Below are 20581 nucleotides of genomic sequence, written 5' to 3'. Positions count from 1 at the left end.
AGGAACAGTGTCAATATTTCGGACACCCAAATATTCGTCCCCGTGACCACTATTCACTCGACTGGAGTAAGTTCCAGCAGGTAAAGAACCATGTGTACGAGGTTGTATCCCTGGCTGAGGCAGCACAAGCTCTCTCCCTTCATCACTCTTCGCTTACACTAACTCTTATCACTTTTATTAAGTAAACATATTTTTTAACAAAACAGTTCAGTAATATATATGTTGAAAAATTGTAATGCCTGAGTGTGAACCTTTCATCAATCCTGACACGAATCCACCTACCTATTAACTCATTCATTTCCCAGTCTACACAGCCATCCGTGAAAACATTCATCCATCACATAATCAATCCATCAACACATGAATCCACCAACTCATCAATCCATCATCTAATCAATCCATCATCTCAATCAAACCACCAACTCATCAATTCATCCTTCTACCACCATATGCATTCATTAACTCATCCATCCATCAAATCCTCTATCTATTAACCCGTCCATCCATCAACTCGTCTATCTATCAACCCATCCATCTATCTATTCCTCCAAAATTCGATAGTTACCTTTGAGCATCATTCTGTCCACAACTTTCTTCGTAGTTTCTCTTGATGTTGTTCACCTGCAGGAGCCAGGAGACACTGGGTCTATACTTGTCTCCTACCAGCCAGGAGACACTGGGTCTATACTTGTCTCCTACCAGCCAGGAGACACTGGGTCTATACTTGTCTCCTACCAGCCCGGAGACACTGGGTCTATACTTGTCTCCTACCAGCCAGGAGACACGGGGTCTGTACTTGTCTCCTACCAGCCAGGAGACACGGGGTCTATAGTTGTCTCCTACCAGCCAGGAGACACTGGGTCTATACTTGTCTCCTACCAGCCAGGAGACACTGGGTCTATACTTGTCTCCTACCAGCCAGGAGACACGGGGTCTGTACTTGTCTCCTACCAGCCAGGAGACACGGGGTCTATACTTGTCTCCTACCAGCCAGGAGACACTGGGTCTATACTTGTCTCCTACCAGCCAGGAGACACGGGGTCTATACTTGTCTCCTACCAGCCAGGAGACACTGGGTCTATACTTGTCTCCTACCAGCCAGGAGACACTGGGTCTATACTTGTCTCCTACCAGCCAGGAGACACGGGGTCTATACTTGTCTCCTACCAGCCAGGAGACACGGGGTCTATACTTGTCTCCTACCAGCCAGGAGACACGGGGTCTATAGTTGTCTCCTACCAGCCAGGAGACACGGGGTCTATAGTTGTCTCCTACCAGCCAGGAGACACGGGGTCTATACTTGTCTCCTACCAGCCAGGAGACACGGGGTCTATACTTGTCTCCTACCAGCCAGGAGACACGGGGTCTATAGTTGTCTCCTACCAGCCAGGAGACACGGGGTCTATAGTTGTCTCCTACCAGCCAGGAGACACGGGGTCTATAGTTGTCTCCTACCAGCCAGGAGACACGGGGTCTATAGTTGTCTCCTACCAGCCAGGAGACACTGGGTCTATAGTTGTCTCCTACCAGCCAGGAGACACGGGGTCTATAGTTGTCTCCTACCAACCAGGAGACACGGGGTCTATAGTTGTCTCCTACCAGCCAGGAGACACCGGGTCTATAGTTGCCTCCTACCAGCCAGGAGACACGGGGTCTATAGTTGTCTCCCACCAGCCAGGAGACACGGGGTCTATACTTGTCTCCTACCAGCCAGGAGACACTGGGTCTATAGTTTTCTCCTACCAGCCAGGAGACACGGGGTCTATAGTTGTCTCCTACCAGCCAGGAAACACTGGGTCTATAGTTGTCTCCTACCAGCCAGGAGACACTGGGTCTATAGTTGTCTCCTTTCAGCCAGGAGACACTGGGTCTATAGTTGTCTCCTACCAGCCAGGAGACACTGGGTCTATACTTGTCTCCTACCAGCCAGGAGGCACGGGGTCTATACTTGTCTCCTACCAGCCAGGAGACACTGGGTCTATACTTGTCTCCTACCAGCCAGGAGACACTGGGTCTATACTTGTCTCCTACCAGCCAGGAGACACGGGGTCTATACTTGTCTCCTACCAGCCAGGAGACACGGAGTCTATACTTGTCTCCTACCAGCCAGGAGACACTGGGTCTATACTTGTCTCCTACCAGCCAGGAGACACTGGGTCTATACTTGTCTCCTACCGGCCAGGAGACACTGGGTCTATACTTGTCTCCTACCAGCCAGGAGACACTGGGTCTATAGTTGTCTCCTACCAGCCAGGAGACACTGGGTCTATACTTGTCTCCTACCAGCCAGGAGACACTGGGTCTATACTTGTCTCCTACCAGCCAGGAGACACTGGGTCTATACTTGTGTCCTACCTGCCAGGAGACATTGGATCTATACTTGTCTCCTACCAGCCAGGAGACACGGGGTCTATACTTGTCTCCTACCAGCCAGGAGACACGGGGTCTATTCTTGTCTCCTACCAGCCAGGAGACACGGGGTCTATACTTGTCTCCTATCAGCCAGGAGACACTGGGTCTATACTTGTCTCCCACCAGCCAGGAGACACGGGGTCTATACTTGTCTCCTACCAGCCAGGAGACACTGGATCTATACTTGTCTCCTAGCAGCCAGGAGACACGGGGTCTATACTTGTCTCCTACCAGCCAGGAGACACGGGGTCTATACTTGTCTCCTACCAGCCAGGAGACACGGGGTCTATACTAGTCTCCTACCAGCCAGGAGACACGGGGTCTATACGTGTCTCCTACCAGCCAGGAGACACGGGGTCTATACTTGTCTCCTACCAGCCAGGAGACACGGGGTCTATACTAGTCTCCTACCAGCCAGGAGACACTGGATTTATAGTTGTCTCCTACCAGCCAGGAGACACTGGGTCTATACTTGTCTCCTACCAGCAAGGAGACAAGGGGTCTATACTAGTCTCCTACCAGCCAGGAGACACTGAATTTATAGTTGTCTCCTACCAGCCAGGAGACACTGGGTCTATACTTGTCTCCTACCAGCCAGGAGGCACGGGGTCTATACTTGTCTCCTACCAGCCAGGAGACACTGGGTCTATACTTGTCTCCTACCAGCCAGGAGGCACGGGGTCTATACTAGTCTCCTACCAGCCAGGAGACACGGGGTTTATACTTGTCTCCTACCAGCCAGGAGACACGGGGTCTATACTAGTCTCCTACCAGCCAGGAGACACTGGATTTATAGTTGTCTCCTATAGTTTATAGTTGTCTCCTACCAGCCAGGAGACACTGGATTTATAGTTGTCTCCTACCAGCCAGGAGACACTGGGTCTATACTTGTCTCCTACCAGCCAGGAGACAAGGGGTCTATACTAGTCTCCTACCAGCCAGGAGACACTGACTTTATAGTTGTCTCCTACCAGCCAGGAGACACTGGGTCTATACTTGTCTCCTACCAGCCAGGAGACACGGGGTCTATACTTGTCTCCTACCAGCCAGGAGACACTGGGTCTATACTTGTCTCCTACCAGCCAGGAGGCACGGGGTCTATACTAGTCTCCTACCAGCCAGGAGACACTGGGTCTATACTTGTCTCCTACCAGCCAGGAGACACGGGGTCTATACTAGTCTCCTACCAGCCAGGAGACACGTGGTCTATACTAGTCTCCTACCAGCCAGGAGACACTGGATTTATAGTTGTCTCTTACCAGCCAGGAGACACTGGGTCTATACTTGTCTCCTACCAGCCAGGAGGCACGGGGTCTGTACTTGTCTCCTACCAGCCAGAAGACACGGGGTCTATACTTGTCTCCTACCAGCCAGGAGACACTGGGGTCTATACTTGTCTCCTACCAGCCAGGAGACACTGGGTCTATACTTGTCTCCTACCAGCCAGGAGACACTGGGTCTATACTTGTCTCTTACCAGCCAGGAGACTCTGGATTTATAGTTGTCTCTTACCAGCCAGGAGACACTGGGTCTATACTTGTCTCCTACCAGCCAGGAGACACGGGGTCTATACTTGTCTCCTACCAGCCAGGAGACACTGGGTCTATACTTGTCTCCTACCAGCCAGGAGACACTGGATTTATACTTCTCAATAGATCAGTTACAACTTGAGGCTGGTGTAAACAAGGGCGCGGTGCGGCTACAGGTTCTGGAGGACGGGGGCTGCCGAGGGCGGCGGTGTCTGGAGACCTCCACCTGGCTTCCTCCAGGCTGGCTTCTGAGGAAAGACCGGGCGACACTCCACACACCACAGCTTAACTGATGTTACTGACGCTCTCACTGGCCTTCCTCCCTCCCACCCCGTCCATACCTGGCCTTCCTCCCTCCCACCCCGTCCATACCTGGCCTTCCTCCCTCCCACCCCGTCCATCCCTGGCCTCCCTCCCTCCCACCCCGTCCATACCTGGCCTCCCTCCCTCCCACCCCGTCCATACCTGGCCTCCCTCCCTCCCACCCCGTCCATACCTGGCCTCCCTCCCTCCCACCCCGTCCATATCTGGCCTCCCTCCCTCCCTCCCTCTCCGTCTTTCTCCCCCGTCTCTCTCCCTTGCTTTCCCACCTGGTCTCCCGTCCGCCAATGCACACCTGTGCTAGGTCCCTTACCCTTCTACCCCTGACCTGTTTCCCTTGCCATCTACACCTGGCATCTCTTCTTCCCCTCCACACCTGGCGTCTCTTTTTCCCCTCCACACCTGGCATCTCTTCTTCCCCTCCACACCTGGCATCTCTTCTTCCCCTCCACACCTGGCATCTCTTCTTCCCCTCCACACCTGGCATCTCTTCTTCCCCTCCACACCTGGCCTAACCTAACCTAACTGCACTGTGCCTAACCTACTAGGTTCTTTGTTGAACATTGTAACTATATTCATAGAAAAGTGATGTTTTGGATATGGACCTAACTGCCCCTCGCCTTTTAAACTTGGAATAATGTTCAATATTGTAGCTATATTGTTGGGTAAGTGTTTTGTTTTTACACATCAACCCAACCGTCCTGGACCTAACCTCCCTTTATCTAACTTCAAATTTATTGTATTTATGGGAGGGAAGTGTTGTTAATGCATCAACCCAACCATAATGGACCTAACCTCTGATACACGGATCTTCGTTCAATATTGCATCATATTCGTAGCATTTTTTCACATCAATATAACCATCCTCAACCTAACCTCTATTACCTGGGTGGTTAATGGAATAATATGTTAATAATGGGGCCACCACCTGGGGCCTCCACCTGGGGCCACCACCTGGGGCCTCCACCTGGGGCCTCCACCTGGGGCCATCACCTGGGGCCTCCACCTGGGGCCTCCACCTGGGGCCACCACCTGGGGCCTCCACTTGGGGCCACCACCTGGGGCCACCACCTGGGCCTCCACCTGGGGCCACCACCTGGGGCCACCACCTGGGGTCACCACCTGGGCCACCACCTGGGCCACCACCTGGGGCCACCACCTGGGGCCACCACCTGGGCCTCCACCTGGGGCCACCACCTGGGACACCACCTGGGGCCACCACCTGGGGCCACCACCTGGGCCACCACCTGGGGCCACCACCTGGGCCACCACCTGGGGCCACCACCTGGGGCCTCCACCTGGGGCCTCCACCTGGGGCCACCACCTGGGGCCACCACCTGGGCCACCACCTGGGGCCACCACCTGGGCCACCACCTGGGCCACCACCTGGGGCCACCACCTGGGCCACCACCTGGGGCCACCACCTGGGCCACCACCTGGGGCCACCACCTGGGCCACCACCTGGGCCACCACCTGGGGCCACCACCTGGGGCCACCACCTGGGCCTCCACCTGGGGCCACCACCTGGGCCACCACCTGGGGCCACCACCTGGGCCACCACCTGGGGCCACCACCTGGGCCACCACCTGGGCCTGCACCTGGGCCACCACCTGGGCCTGAACCTGGGGCCACCACCTGGGCCACCACCTGGGGCCTCCACCTGGGCCACCACCTGGGGCCACCACCTGGGCCACCACCTGGGCCACCACCTGGGGCCACCACCTGGGCCACCACCTGGGGCCACCACCTGGGCCACCACCTGGGGCCTCCACCTGGGGCCACCACCTGGGCCACCACATGGGGCCTCCACCTGGGGCCACCACCTGGGCCTGCACCTGGGGCCACCACCTGGGCCACCACCTGGGCCACCACCTGGGCCACCACCTGGGGCCTCCACCTGGGGCCTCCACCTGGGGCCACCACCTGGGGCCACCACCTGGGGCCCCACCTGGGCCTACACCTGGGCCACCACCTGGGCCACCACCTGGGGCCACCACCTGGGCCACCACCTGGGGCCACCACCTGGGGCCACCACCTGGGGCCACAGACTGGGGCCTCCACCTGGGGCCACCACCTGGGGCCACCACCTGGGCCTACACCTGGGCCACCACCTAGGGCCACCACCTGGGCCTCCACCTGGGGCCACCACCTGGGCCACCACCTGGGCCACCACCTGGGCCACCACCTGGGCCACCACCTGGGGCCACCACCTGGGGCCACCACCTGGGCCACCACCTGGGGCCACCACCTGGGGCCTGCACCTGGGGCCACCACCTGGGCCACCACCTGGGGCCACCACCTGGGCCTCCACCTGGGCCACCACCTGGGGCCACCACCTGGGCCTCCACCTGGGCCCTGCACCTGGGGCCACCACCTGGGGCCACCACCTGGGGCCACCACCTGGGGCCACCACCTGGGCCACCACCTGGGGCCACCACCTGGGCCTCCACCTGGGCCACCACCTGGGGCCACCACCTGGGCCTGCACCTGGGCCCTGCACCTGGGGCCACCACCTGGGGCCACCACCTGGGGCCACCACCTGGGCCACCACCTGGGGCCACCACCTGGGGCCACCACCTGGGCCACCACCTGGGGCTCCCACCTGGGCCACCACCTGGGCCACCACCTGGGGCCTCCACCTGGGCCTGCACCTGGGGCCTCCACCTGGGGCCACCACCTGGGCCACCACCTGGGCCTCCACCTGGGGCCTCCACCTGGAGCCTCCACCTGGGGCCTCCACCTGGGCCACCACCTGGGCCACCACCTGGGGCCACCACCTGGGCCTCCACCTGGGGCTACCACCTGGGCCACCACCTGGGCCTCCACCTGGGGCTACCACCTGGGCCACCACCTGGGCCACCACCTGGGGCCACCACCTGGGCCACCACCTGGGGCCACCACCTGGGGCCACCACCTGGGCCTCCACCTGGGGCCACCACCTGGGCCACCACCTGGAGCCACCACCTGGGGCCACCACCTGGGCCTCCACCTGGGCCTCCACCTGGGCCTCCACCTGGGGCCACCACCTGGGGCCACCACCTGGGCCACCACCTGGGCCACCACCTGGGGCCTCCACCTGGGGCCACCACCTGGGGCCACCACCTGGGCCACCACCTGGGGCCTCCACCTGGGGCCACCACCTGGGGCCACCACCTGGGCCACCACCTGGGGCCACCACCTGGAGCCACCACCTGGGGCCACCATCTGGGCCACCACCTGGGCCACCACCTGGGGCCACCACCTGGGGCCACTACCTGGGGCCACCACCTGGGCCACCACCTGGGGCCACCACCTGGGGCCACTACCTGGGGCCACCACCTGGGCCACGACCTAGGCCACCACCTGGGGCCACCACCTGGGGCCACCACCTGGGCCACCACCTGGGGCCACCACCTGGGGCCACCACCTGGGCCTCCACCTGGGGCCACCACCTGGGCCACCACCTGGGCCACCACCTGGGGCCACCACCTGGGCCACCACCTGGGGCCACCACCTGGGGCCACCACCTGGGCCACCACCTGGGGCCACCACCTGGGCCACCACCTGGGCCACCACCTGAGCCACCACCTGGGCCACCACCTGGGGCCACCACCTGGGGCCACCACTTGGGCCACCACCTGGGCCACCACCTGGGGCCACCACCTGGGCCACCACCTGGGCCTCCACCTGGGCCTCCACCTGGGGCCACCACCTGGGCCACCACCTGGGGCCACCACCTGGGCCACCACCTGGGCCACCACCTGGGGCCACCATCTGGGGCCACCACCTGGGGCCACCACCTGGGGCCACCACCTGGGGCCACCACCTGGGGCCACCACCTGGGGCCACCACCTGGGCCACCACCTTGGGCCACCCCCTGGGCCTCCACCTGGGGCCTCCACCTGGGGCCACCACCTGGGCCACCACCTGGGGCCACCACCTGGGGCCACTACCTGGGGCCACCACCTGGGGCCACCACCTGGGGCCACCACCTGGAGCCACCACCTGGGGCCTCCACCTGGGCCACCACCTGGGGCCACCACCTGGGCCTCCACCTGGGGCCACCACCTGGGCCACCACCTGGGGCCACCACCTGGGGCCACCACCTGGGCCTCAACCTGGGGCCTCCACCTGGGGCCACCACCTGGGCCTCCACCTGGGGCCACCACCTGGGGCCACCACCTGGGACCACCACCTGGGGCCACCACCTGGGCCTCAACCTGGGGCCTCCACCTGGGGCCACCACCTGGGCCTCCACCTGGGGCCACCACCTGGGGCCATCACCTGGGGCCACCACCTGGGCCACCACCTGGGGCCACCACCTGGGCCTCCACCTGGGGCCACCACCTGGGCCACCACCTGGGCCACCACCTGGTGCCACCACCTGGGGCCACCACCTGGGCCACCACCTGGGGCCTCCTTCTGGGGCCACCACCTGGGCCTCCACCTGGGCCTCCACCTGGGGCCTCCTCCTGGGCCTCCACCTGGGGCCTCCACCTGGGCCTCCACCTGGGGCCTCCACCTGGGGCCTCCACCTGGGCCACCACCTGGGGCCTCCACCTGGGGCCTCCACCTGGGCCTCCACCTGGGGCCTCCACCTGGGGCCACCACCTGGGCCTCCACCTGGGCCTCCACCTGGGCCTCCACCTGGGGCCTCCACCTGGGCCTCCACCTGGGCCTCCACCTGGGACCTCCACCTGGGCCTCCACCTGGGGCCTCCACCTGGGGCCTCCACCTGGGGCTTCCACCTGGGCCTCCACCTGGGGCCTCCACCTGGGCCTCCACCTGGGCCTCCACCTGGGGCCTCCACCTGAGGCCTCCACCTGGGCCTCCACCTGGGGCCTCCACCTGGGCCTCCACCTGGGGCCTCCACCTGGGGCCTCCACCTGGGGCCTCCACCTGGGCCTCCACCTGGGGCCTCCACCTGGGCCTTCACCTGGGACCTCCACCTGGGCTTCCAACTGGGTCTCACAGAGTCTATCACAGATTAAGTAAACAAATTGAAACAGATCACTGCAGAAGGTGTACAGTGACCACAACACATGCAGTTGCAACATCAAGATCTGCCACAGTTGACCCAGAGCCCTGGGACAGGATGGTCGAGATGTGCCCTCGTCCTCGTGACATAGGCCTAGCTTCATGGTCCCAGCCTTTAGAGCGTCTAAGTAGCACAGCTGCGGCAGTATTAGGTGTTCAAAAGTGTGGTTATCAACCATTGTTGATAGTGAGTGGTGAACAGTGTGGGTCTGGTCAGAAATTGAGACAAACATTGCAAGGTGCGTCAGTAACAGGGGTTCCACGAGGGGAGTAGTGTGGGTCCCCTCCCAGGTACCTGGGCCTCATAGCCCCTGTGCCCTCCCTCCCTAACGTCGCGGTCTCCTTGAGCGGCTGGTGTTTACACGAGGAGCCGGATAGCTACCTACTACCTTATGCATACAGTTCTGTATAGTGCCTTTACTGCTACACGTAACAACTACATAGTTATAGGCACATAGATGAGGGAAACCAGAAGTCAGACAAGACGACAACAGGAGCAGCAACAGCAACAACACAGACAGGCAAGCACACACGTGAGTATGCCTAGCACATCTGGCTACCACAACAACTCCCACCCTGGTATGGGTGAGGCTCTTCCCCCGGGGACTACCAACAGTGATGGCGGGAGTGACAATTCATTAAAGATGAAGGTGGTTATGAAACAGCCAGAAAGCAAAACATGTAAGAAACGGGACAGGAAACGACTTGCAACAGCAACTACAACGACAACAGGAACAAACACAAACACAACGAGAGCATCATCATCATCATCATCATCGACCACAACAACAACAATCAGCCGATAATGATGAGTGGCACACCCTAATCTTCTCTACTACAATTGGTTATGGGATCAGCAGAGAAGTACAGATGGATCTTTAAAGCCGCCCGCACCCATAGCGACCTGCAGCACCGCATTGAGAGCAGATTTGTAGGTAGCAATGTTGTTTTGTGGGTGTTTGGGGTCCAGAGCCTTGCAGTGCTTCACAAACAATAACCATGACTATGAAGGTAAGAGGTTTAAACTGTTGGAACTCTCCCCCACCGTGCCTTACCTCTCCCCCACCGTGCCTTACCTCTCCCCACCGTGCCTTACCTCTCCCCCACCGTGCCTTACCTCTCCCCCACCGTGCCTTACCTCTCCCCCACCGTGCCTTACCTCTCCCCCACCGTGCCTTACCTCTCCCCCACCGTGCCTTACCTCTCCCCCACCGTGCCTTACCTCTCCCCCACGGTGCCTTACCTCTCCCCCACTGTGCCTTACCTCTCCCCCACCGTGCCTTACCTCTCCCCCACCGTGCCTTACCTCTCCCCCACCGTGCCTTACCTCTCCCCCACCGTGCCTTACCTCTCCCCCACCGTGCCTTACCTCTCCCCCACCGTGCCTTACCTCTCCCCCACCGTGCCTTACCTCTCCCCCACCGTGCCTTACCTCTCCCCCACCGTGCCTTACCTCTCCCCCACCGTACCTTACCTCTCCCCCACCGTGCCTTACCTCTCCCCCACCGTGCCTTACCTCTCCCCCACCGTGCCTTACCTCTCCCCCACCGTGCCTTACCTCTCCCCCACCGTGCCTTACCTCTCCCCCACCGTGCCTTACCTCTCCCCCACCGTGCCTTACCTCTCCCCCACCGTGCCTTACCTCTCCCCCACCGTGCCTTACCTCTCCCCCACGGTGCCTTACCTCTCCCCCACCGTGCCTTACCTCTCCCCCACAGTGCCTTACTTCTCCCCCACCGTGCCTTACCTCTCCCCCACCGTGCCTTACCTCTCCCCCACCGTGCCTTACCTCTCCCCCACAGTGCCTTACCTCTCCCCCACCGTGACTTACCTCTCCCCCACCGTGGCTTATCTCTCCCCCACAGTGCCTTACCTCTCCCCCACCGTGCCTTACCTCTCCCCACAGTGCCTTACCTCTCCCCCACCGTAAGAGGTGGGGGAGAGGTAAGCCTCCATCTGGGCCTCCATCTGGGCCTCCACCTGGGCCTCCACGTGAGCCTCCACCAGGGGCCCTCCACCTGGGCTTCCACCTAGACCTCCCCCTGGGGCCCTCCACTTGGGCCCCTCCAGGTGGAGGGGTCCAGTTTACCTGGAAGTAAATTCGCAGAATAAACAGACCAAAATTATTATTAAGAACTACAGTATCCATGCTCCAGTTGAGTACATTAGTGAACTTGCCCAGATCATCTGGGTCAAGCGCAACACGGGACCTGAGGGAGTGCCAAAAATCAAGCAATCACTATGTGGAGGAGGGGAGAGCTGCCCCCCCCCTTATTGCATTACCAGGCATAAGGCCTTGTAGAGTGGAACTATATATTGGCAGCCCATCCTTATGTGGCAACTGTCAACGGTGGGACCACAGAACCTGGCAATGTGATCAGAGAGCTAGGTGTGGGTGTTGTAGTGGCTCTCACGACACTAAACTATGTCTGGATAAACTTAGTGTTATTAACGCTGTAACACCTAAATGTGTCAATTGCCAATAACCCCACCATGCATGGAACCGACACTGCAGCAAGAGGCCTAATTGGCAGGGACCAAAACGAATATCGACTCAGGTCACAGGTGAACCAGTGACCAGGGAGAGGGGGGGGGGGGGAATGTAGACCAGGGAGCGGGTGGTCCAATAACTATAGCCTGGGGAGGAAATGGCGTAGCCCGTCACCGCTCCTCTGAGGCCTACCCACATTTTTCCCCTCCCACAAACCCCCCCCCACCCCCCCACCCATACTTCTCTTCCTGTTGACGGCGCCTCACCACCGCCGCCACCACCCCTCCCTGCCTCAGAACCAGACCCCTCCACTGCAGCTCAACTAACCCCCCTCCCCATCCCTCTCCTATCATACCCACCACCTACCTCACCCACCAGGCCCCCCCCCCTTCCTGACCCCCAAGAAGCCATCACCCTGACTCATATCAAAACAATACTTTATAATATGATACGAAATCATCCCGTCGTCTAAGAAATAATGCAAAAGCAAACAGAACTTGGGAACGCCTTAATCAAATTAAAATGGCACAGGACCAAATCCTCCAGCTCCTGTAACAGCAGAGTCCATCATGTGCAGGGCCAACATGCCAGAGTCTGGTACAAGGTGATGCATCACAAGCTGTCATGGTATATGACAGCTGATACAACAATGATCCCATAACATCGGTGCACACAGTACCACCAGTGCACCCAGTAACACCGGTGCCCACAGTACCCCCAGTGCACTCAGTAACATCGGTGCACACAGTACCCCCAGTGCACCCAGTAACATCGGTGCACACAGTACCCCCAGTGCACCCAGTAACATCGGTGCACACAGTACCACCAGTGCACCCAGTAACATCGGTGCACACAGTACCACCAGTGCACCCAGTAACACCGGTGCCCACAGTACCCCCAGTGCACCCAGTAACATCGGTGCACACAGTACCCCCAGTGCACTCAGTAACATCGGTGCACACAGTACCACCAGTGCACCCAGTAACACCGGTGCCCACAGTACCCCCAGTGCACTCAGTAACATCGGTGCACACAGTACCCCCAGTGCACCCAGTAACATCGGTGCACACAGTACCCCCAGTGCACCCAGTAACATCGGTGCACACAGTACCACCAGTGCACCCAGTAACATCGGTGCACACAGTACCACCAGTGCACCCAGTAACACCGGTGCCCACAGTACCCCCAGTGCACCCAGTAACATCGGTGCACACAGTACCCCCAGTGCACTCAGTAACATCGGTGCACACAGTACCACCAGTGCACCCAGTAACATCGGTGCACACAGTACCCCCAGTGCACCCAGTAACATCGGTGCCCACAGTACCCCCAGTGCACCCAGTAACATCGGTGCACACAGTACCACCAGTGCACCCAGTAACATCGGTGCCCACAGTACCCCCAGTGCACCCAGTAACATCGGTGCACACAGTACCCCCAGTGCACTCAGTAACATCGGTGCACACAGTACCCCCAGTGCACTCAGTAACATCGGTGCACACAGTACCCCCAGTGCACTCAGTAACATCGGTGCACACAGTACCACCAGTGCACTCAGTAACATCGGTGCCCACAGTACCCCCAGTGCACTCAGTAACATCGGTGCACACAGTACCCCCAGTGCACTCAGTAACATCGGTGCACACAGTACCCCCAGTGCACTCAGTAACATCGGTGCACACAGTACCCCCAGTGCACCCAGTAACATCGGTGCACACAGTACCCCCAGTGCACTCAGTAACATCGGTGCACACAGTACCACCAGTGCACTCAGTAACATCGGTGCACACAGTACCCCCAGTGCACTCAGTAACATCGGTGCACACAGTACCCCCAGTGCACTCAGTAACATCGGTGCACACAGTACCCCCAGTGCACTCAGTAACATCGGTGCACACAGTACCACCAGTGCACTCAGTAACATCGGTGCACACAGTACCCCCAGTGCACTCAGTAACATCGGTGCACACAGTACCACCAGTGCACTCAGTAACATCGGTGCCCACAGTACCCCCAGTGCACTCAGTAACATCGGTGCACACAGTACCCCCAGTGCACTCAGTAACATCGGTGCACACAGTACCCCCAGTGCACTCAGTAACATCGGTGCACACAGTACCCCCAGTGCACTCAGTAACATCGGTGCACACAGTACCACCAGTGCACTCAGTAACATCGGTGCCCACAGTACCCCCAGTGCACTCAGTAACATCGGTGCACACAGTACCCCCAGTGCACTCAGTAACATCGGTGCACACAGTACCACCAGTGCACTCAGTAACATCGGTGCCCACAGTACCACCAGTGCACTCAGTAACATCGGTGCACACAGTACCCCCAGTGCACTCAGTAACATCGGTGCACACAGTACCCCCAGTGCACTCAGTAACATCGGTGCCCACAGTACTCCCAGTGCACCCAGTAACATCGGTGCACACAGAAACACCAGAGCACACTAACACCGGTGCACACAGTAACACCAGTGTACACACCGGTCACCACAGAATACACAATAAGGAAAGTGAACATCATAATAATGTTCAAAGTGCATCTGTTAGCAAACAACTTCAAAATGGATACTAACAGGCAAGAACATCTCACTATACTACAATGGAATTGCAATGGAGTTCACAATAGAATTAATGACATCATACAGTACGTTCGTGAACACCAAACTGACGTCATAGTGCTACAAGGAACATTGGTGGTTATCTTGAGGTTATCTTGAGATGATTTCGGGGCTTTAGTGTCCCCGCGGCCCGGTCCTCGACCAGGCCTCCACCCCCAGGAAGCAGCCCGTGACAGCTGACTAACACCCAGGTACCTATTTTACTGCTAGGTAACAGGGGCATTCAGGGTGAAAGAAACTTTGCCCATTTGTTTCTGCCTCGTGCGGGAATCGAACCCGCGCCACAGAATTACGAGTCCTGCGCGCTATCCACCAGGCTACGAGGCCCCCTGGTGGGTGATAACTTATACCCAAGATTCAGCGGTTATCAGAAGTTCTCCCTTCCAGCTGGGGAAAGGAAACGGGGCCTCACTACCTTTGTAAGTAACAACATTCCTGCACAGATTATTGATGACCTGCACATGGGGAGTAAGTATGAATCACTGGGGGTAACCCTCTACTTAAACAATAATGCTCTACATATAATCAACCTATATGTGCCACAGAGTAAACTTGACCTTGACACACTGCCTGAATTTGTTAATGAGGAAACTACCCTGCTGGTAGGTGACCTTAATGCCAGGCACTCACACTTTGGAGCCAACTGTCATCAGTCCCAATGTCAATGGACGGAAACTGTCACTCTTTGTCAGGGGAAGTGAAAACCTTAGAGTCTTGGGTTATGAACAGCCAACTCACCTCAGAGGAGGAAGATTAGACTATGCTCTCCTGCTGAATGCACAGGACACGGATGCCAGTACACACATTGTGCACAGTTTATGTAGTGACCATTGGGCGCTGATTACCACCGTCGACATGAGCAAGAGAAGGAAAGAGACGAATAAAAGAAAAAGGTTATCACTCGGACCGGATATGAGGTTTTACTTCATAAACAGGATGAGTGTCTGGTTCACGGAATACCAAATCCCAGAAAACATTGATACATTTGTTGATGACCTTAATAACCAAATTGAGCAACTATCTCAGAGTTCTGCGCCGTACGCCTGGGCGCAGTAACCCTCCGAAGAAGAAAATAAAATGGTATGAGAATGATTACATAAAGATGCTCAATGCAAATGTTAGGAGCATGAGTAGAGAGTACCGGAGACATCCCACTGACAGCAACCAAGAGGTGTTTAAAACTGTGTGTCAAGTAGCCAGGGAAGAGAAGATTAAAGAGCGGGAAAGACAATGGCTTGGATTAACTAGCTCTATTGGACGAGAAACATCTGCAAGACAAGTGTGGGCAAAAATTCAGATAGCTATGGGATGCAGAGCCCGGCCTGCGGCTCACAAAGACCCCCAGGGTAAGGCTGAGGAACTATTTCACAAGTGGAGTGATGCAGCATCCTCCTCCTCCTTCCCAGTAGAAATCAGCAGGGAACAGCTCCTGCGACATGATGACAGAAGAATTAGGATAACAAGAGCACTGTCTACTGATGATGAATAAGGGAAACCAATCACAGCCCAGGAAGTAAGGGGCGCTATGAAAAAGGGTAAAAGTACTGCATCTGGTGAAGATGGCATCACCTACGACATACTCAATGCACTGTGTGAAGTGTCTGGGAATCCACTACTCCACCTGTTTAACAAATCATTCCTATGTGGAGTGTTGCCCACATAATAGAAACACACAATAATTGTTCCCATACCGAAGCCCAATGACCCTGGCAATTACAGACCTATCAGTCTTGTGTCATGCACTTGCAAGATGCTTGAAAGGATCATCCTAAACCGACTGCTGCACAAAATAGGCAGGTTACGAGAGGGGGTCAATGGATTTGTTAAAGGGCGGAGCACAGCAAACTGTATAGTTAATTACTTGGTTAATGACACAGCTAAGTACTCTGTATTTGTTGACATCAAAGGAGCCTTCGACAAATCACAGGGGATTGCGATCCTGGACGAGCTTGCATGCACGGGTGTCAAGGGGAGACTCATGAAATGGGTTGAAGACTACCTCACAGGGAGGAAAGCCAAGGTTTGCTTCAATGGAGCAGTCTCCAGAACAATGAATATGGAACTCGGGATCTCCCAAGGCGGAGTCTTAAGCCCCACACGGAATAATGTACTTATGAACGCCATTGCAAATATTGATTTTCCGGAAGGAACACAAGTTGGATATGCAGATGATGTCCTAATACAAGCCCCAACCTTGGGAAAAATTAAACAGTCCATTGAACTCCTTGGAAGGAAATGTATTGAGATCGGTTTCACTCTCTCCACAACAAGACAAAAGCATACTCTCATCACAGGCGGGGAGCAAATGAAGAACTACAAATTAATGGTGTAACACTTGAATGGGTAGAACACTGCAGGTACCTTGGCGTCACTGTCGGCTCTAACAAGGGGAAAAAAGATTGTAGAAATTCTACTACAATCAACTCATAGGAACATGCAAAAGTCGACTCAGGGCACGGAAAGCTATGACCTGGAATGGACATGGAGCCTCTATTGTCGTGCTTAAAATGATGTACACAGCCTATGTGCGCTCCGTCATTGACTATGCCGCACCAGTTCTGTGCACCTACTCCCAAAGCGATATGAAAAGGCTCGAAAGCATTCAGAATGAAGCCATGACAATCATTCTTGGAGTTCCAAGAACTGCCAAAACGTCTAATCTACGAGAGGAGTTGTCCCCTCCCCAGTGTTAAAAGCAGAATTAAGGAGCTGAATGCTAAGCTTGCAATTAGGATAGCCAGAGATCCCCATTAGAATGATATTGCTAAGATAAAACTGAGTTCTGTGCTACTTTCAGGGGGAAACAGGAGAAGCAAAAAATGGCATCACAGATCAGTCTGCTACCTCGAAGAACTTCACCTGCTTGAGCAAGCCCATGAGCCCATGCCTGTAGAGAGGTTACCTCCATGGAAGGATGATTCATCCAGGATTATCATCAATGAAATGGCAACGAAAAAATCCAACATGATACAACAAGAAATGAGGCATAAGTATCTTGAGGAAATTTATAAAGAAGCCGGAGATGAACTAGATCAAATCTACACTGACGGGTCATCTAATCCTGTCAATGGTAGGGCTGGAGTAGCATACACGGTAATTAAGGATAATGCTTTCCAACGCAGAAATGAAGAAAAAGCGCGTATTGAGAACTATGCCTCTTCAACGCAAGCAGATCTAACTGCCATTGTTATGGCGTTAAGGTTTCTTGAACAGAACACCAATGGTGCAGTGATTTGCACTGATTTATAAGCAGCACTGCAAATCCTAAGTAAAAATCGGGCAGAAAATCTTGCAATAGTCGATGAAATCAAGAGAGCTGTGAGAGTACTTACTAATCAGGAAAGAGTCGTCAAGTTTCTGTGGATCCCCTCCCATGTTGGAATATGTGGGAATGAACGAGCAGATGTGCTGGCTGCTGAAGGCGCTGAAGAAGACCATATTGAATACTTCATACCCAAGACTCTACTTCAAATTAGAGGTATTGTCAGGCAACCTCACCGTGACAAGGTAGCTGAGGAAAGGAGGATAGAAGCACAAACCAGTGAATTTGTACGATGGTACAACATGGTTGCAGCTGTCAATCCCAATCATTATGGACGAAGAGGAGGAGGACGAGGAAGAGAATCAGTAATAGCGAGAATCCGTCTTGGATACAAATATCCATGGAGATTCAGAATGGAAACAACAGTTGATCAGCGGAGTTGCAGAATCTGTGATGAAAATGATGGACACCGCCTTGACCAGTACCTGAGAGAATGTGAACACCTGAGAGACATTAGAAATATGCGTAGAATAATGAACCCCACATTGTTTGAGTTAGGAAAACACTATATGTCAAATATTGATACTGTTCTTAAAAGATTCCCCAATTTTGCTCTCGCAAGATAACGTAAGCTTTTAAAGGTTAACAAATGTTAATCTTCTTGTGTGAGGAGCTGTTCACTTGAGACAGTTAAGCAAGTCCCAGCTGTGTCTGGGGTACAAGTGACAGGATGAACAACCCAGCGGGTTTTCTTCCTTTTCGGGAGTTTTGTACATGCTGCTATGGCGGTGTGTCCACTCACAAGATGAGTGGCGCTGCTCAATAAACTCGCCCCTCGGGGCAAAATTTAAATTTAAATCAGGATCTGCGGGTTGGTACAAGAACTCAACCAACTACAAACCACTTAGTTTGGTGGGAGAGCAGTAGAAAGGGAGCAGTAGAACAACAGAAGTACACTTACATCGCATAAGGCTTGGATACCCATGTGCATGGGAAATAGGCTTACAGGTTCCGGAAGATGAGAGGAAATGACATCACTGTGGAGAAATGCCCGACAGACCACTGGAACATTATCTAACACAGTGCACAGTTACAGACCAACTAAGATTTAAACTAAGATTCAACAGAGCAGAAGAAGTTGTTAAGCACATGGGGCTTAATCCTACTGAAGCTACCATAAGAGTCCTAAATTCTCATACTCCGCCTAAGTAAAACAGAAACAAGAAACAAGCAACATTTAGTGGGCCAGCCAGAGGCTTAGGACCTATTAGGAATATATGCAAAAAAGATAAACTGTGTCTTAACCTTAGCTTCCACCTTGGCCACCACCTGGGGTCCTACATGCGCCCCCTAGTAGGCCCCCATCTGGGCCATATTTGGGCCCCACATCTGGGTCATATTTGGGCCCCACATCTGGGTCATATTTGAGCCCCAATCTGGGCCCCCATCTGGGCCTCCACGTTGGTAGCCAACTATGCCCTCACCTGGGCCATTTCCTAAGCCCCCATCAGGGGTCCCACACCTGGAGCCCTTCCTTGGGTCCCACACCTGGCCCCACACCTGGAGCCCTTCCTGGGGTCCCACACCTGGCCCCACACCTGGAGCCCTTCCTGGGGCCCCACACCTGACGCATCAAACACCGTGACTTATGAGAGTGATCGCCACCATTCCTCCTCCTCTGACCTTTGGTCCTCGTGATATATGGACCACATCTATGCAAAAGAGTTAAGCATTTACGAATGAAAATTATTATCGCTCTCACGACATTTTCATATATAATTTGTCAGATAATTGAGCTTTAATCTGCGCTTGAACACAAATTATTGATATATATCAGATCAAGTGTGAGGGCAGGAAACCATATTTAAACATTTACATGTGAGTGTGTGTGTGTGAGTGTGTGTGTGTGTGTGTGTGTGTGTGTGTGTGTGTGTGTGTGTGTGTGTGTGTGTGTGTGTGTGTGTGTGTGTGTGTGTCTGTTTGTGTGTGCTCACCTAGTTGTACTCACCTAGTTGTGTTTGCGAGGGTTGAGCTCTGGCTCTTTGGTCCCGCCTCTCAACCGTCAATCAACAGGTATACAGATTCCTGAGCCTATTGGGCTCTATCATATCTACACTTGAAACTGTGTATGGAGTCAGCCTCCACCACATCACCTCCTAATGCATTCCATTTGTCAACCACTCTGACACTAAAAAAGTTCTTTCTAATATCTCTGTGCCTCATTTGGGCGCTCAGTTTCCACCTGTGTCCCCTGTGTGTGTGTGTGTGTGTGTGTGTGTGTGTGTGTGTGTGTGTGTGTGTGTGTGTGTGTGTGTGTGTGCGTGTGTGTGTGTGTGTGTGTGCGTGCGTGTGTATTCACCTAGTTGTGCTTGCGGAGGTTGAGCTCTGCTCTTTCGGACCGCCTCTCAACTGTCAATCAATCAACTGTTACTAACTACTAACTTTTTTTTTCACACACACACACACACACACACACACACACACACACACACACACACACACACACACACACACACACACACACTTCTACCCCAAAACCCCCACCTACCCCCGATTCCCCCCTAACTAATATACCCTCTCTTCCACTCCCAGCACCCATGCTCCATTCTCATCTCACCTCAGTATCCCTCTTCCCCCCAACCTCTCAACCTCTATCTGACTCTCAGTCTCACTCTATTTCTCAACCCCCCTATGCTATTCAGACCCCTAACTTTCAGACCCATTATGCCCTTCCTACCCCCCTAGATGCCCAGACCCCATTCGCCTACCAGGCACTCCCAGGCACCCCCCTAGCACCCCCCCACTCGCCCCCACAGCCCCCACTTGCCCCCCAGACACCCCCCAGTTCCCCCCAGACCCCTGGTGAAAGGGGGAACTCTGACACCCGAGTTTCCAAGAAGAGTCTCAAGGTTTGGTACACC

The 20581-nt window shown here is 55.5% G+C and overlaps 3 protein-coding genes across 3 annotated transcripts in view; 2 read left to right on the top strand and 1 right to left on the bottom strand.

Moving 5' to 3' along the window:
* The window catches only part of LOC138367216 (uncharacterized), a 49314-nt gene extending 46707 nt beyond the window's left edge, over nucleotides 1–2607 (top strand). Inside the window, exon 4 of the mRNA XM_069328622.1 lies at nucleotides 602–2607. Coding sequence (XP_069184723.1) covers nucleotides 602–2607 — 2006 coding nt within the window. The remainder of the gene's footprint in view (nucleotides 1–601) is intronic.
* Nucleotides 2608–9736: 7129 nt separating this feature from the next.
* LOC138367215 (mediator of RNA polymerase II transcription subunit 13-like) lies at nucleotides 9737–10084 on the top strand. The gene has a single exon (XM_069328621.1). The coding sequence runs from the start codon at nucleotides 9737–9739 to the stop codon at nucleotides 10082–10084; it is 348 nt and encodes a 115-aa protein (XP_069184722.1).
* A 16-nt stretch (nucleotides 10085–10100) lies between these two features.
* On the bottom strand, nucleotides 10101–17773 carry LOC138367214 (cysteine-rich, acidic integral membrane protein-like). The gene is made up of 3 exons (XM_069328620.1): nucleotides 17731–17773; nucleotides 12358–14224; nucleotides 10101–10182 (listed from the first exon to the last, which is right to left on the bottom strand). Exons 1-3 carry the CDS (start codon nucleotides 17771–17773, stop codon nucleotides 10101–10103), a joined length of 1992 nt encoding a protein of 663 aa, XP_069184721.1.
* Nucleotides 17774–20581: the final 2808 nt, after the last annotated feature.

This window comes from Procambarus clarkii, chromosome 21 (assembly GCF_040958095.1).
Source record: "Procambarus clarkii isolate CNS0578487 chromosome 21, FALCON_Pclarkii_2.0, whole genome shotgun sequence".
In the NCBI taxonomy this organism is placed as follows: Eukaryota; Metazoa; Arthropoda; class Malacostraca; order Decapoda; family Cambaridae; genus Procambarus; species Procambarus clarkii.
Note: the sequence above shows the minus strand (reverse complement) of the source record. Positions and strands in the feature narration are given on the sequence as shown.

Excerpts from the sequence above, each read along its gene's own strand:
- LOC138367215 (XM_069328621.1), top strand. The coding sequence starts at position 9,737 with ATGAGGGAAACCAGAAGTCAGACAAGACGACAACAGGAGCAGCAACAG.
- LOC138367214 (XM_069328620.1), bottom strand. The coding sequence starts at position 17,773 with ATGGGAGGGGATCCACAGAAACTTGACGACTCTTTCCTGATTA. Across the intron at positions 14,225-17,730 it reads TGACGACTCTTTCCTGATTA|TGTGCTCTGGTGTTTCTGTG; the intron begins GTAAGTACTCTC and ends CACCGGTGTTAG. Across the intron at positions 10,183-12,357 it reads TCACCTTGTACCAGACTCTG|GTCGCTATGGGTGCGGGCGG; the intron begins GCATGTTGGCCC and ends GCGGTGCTGCAG.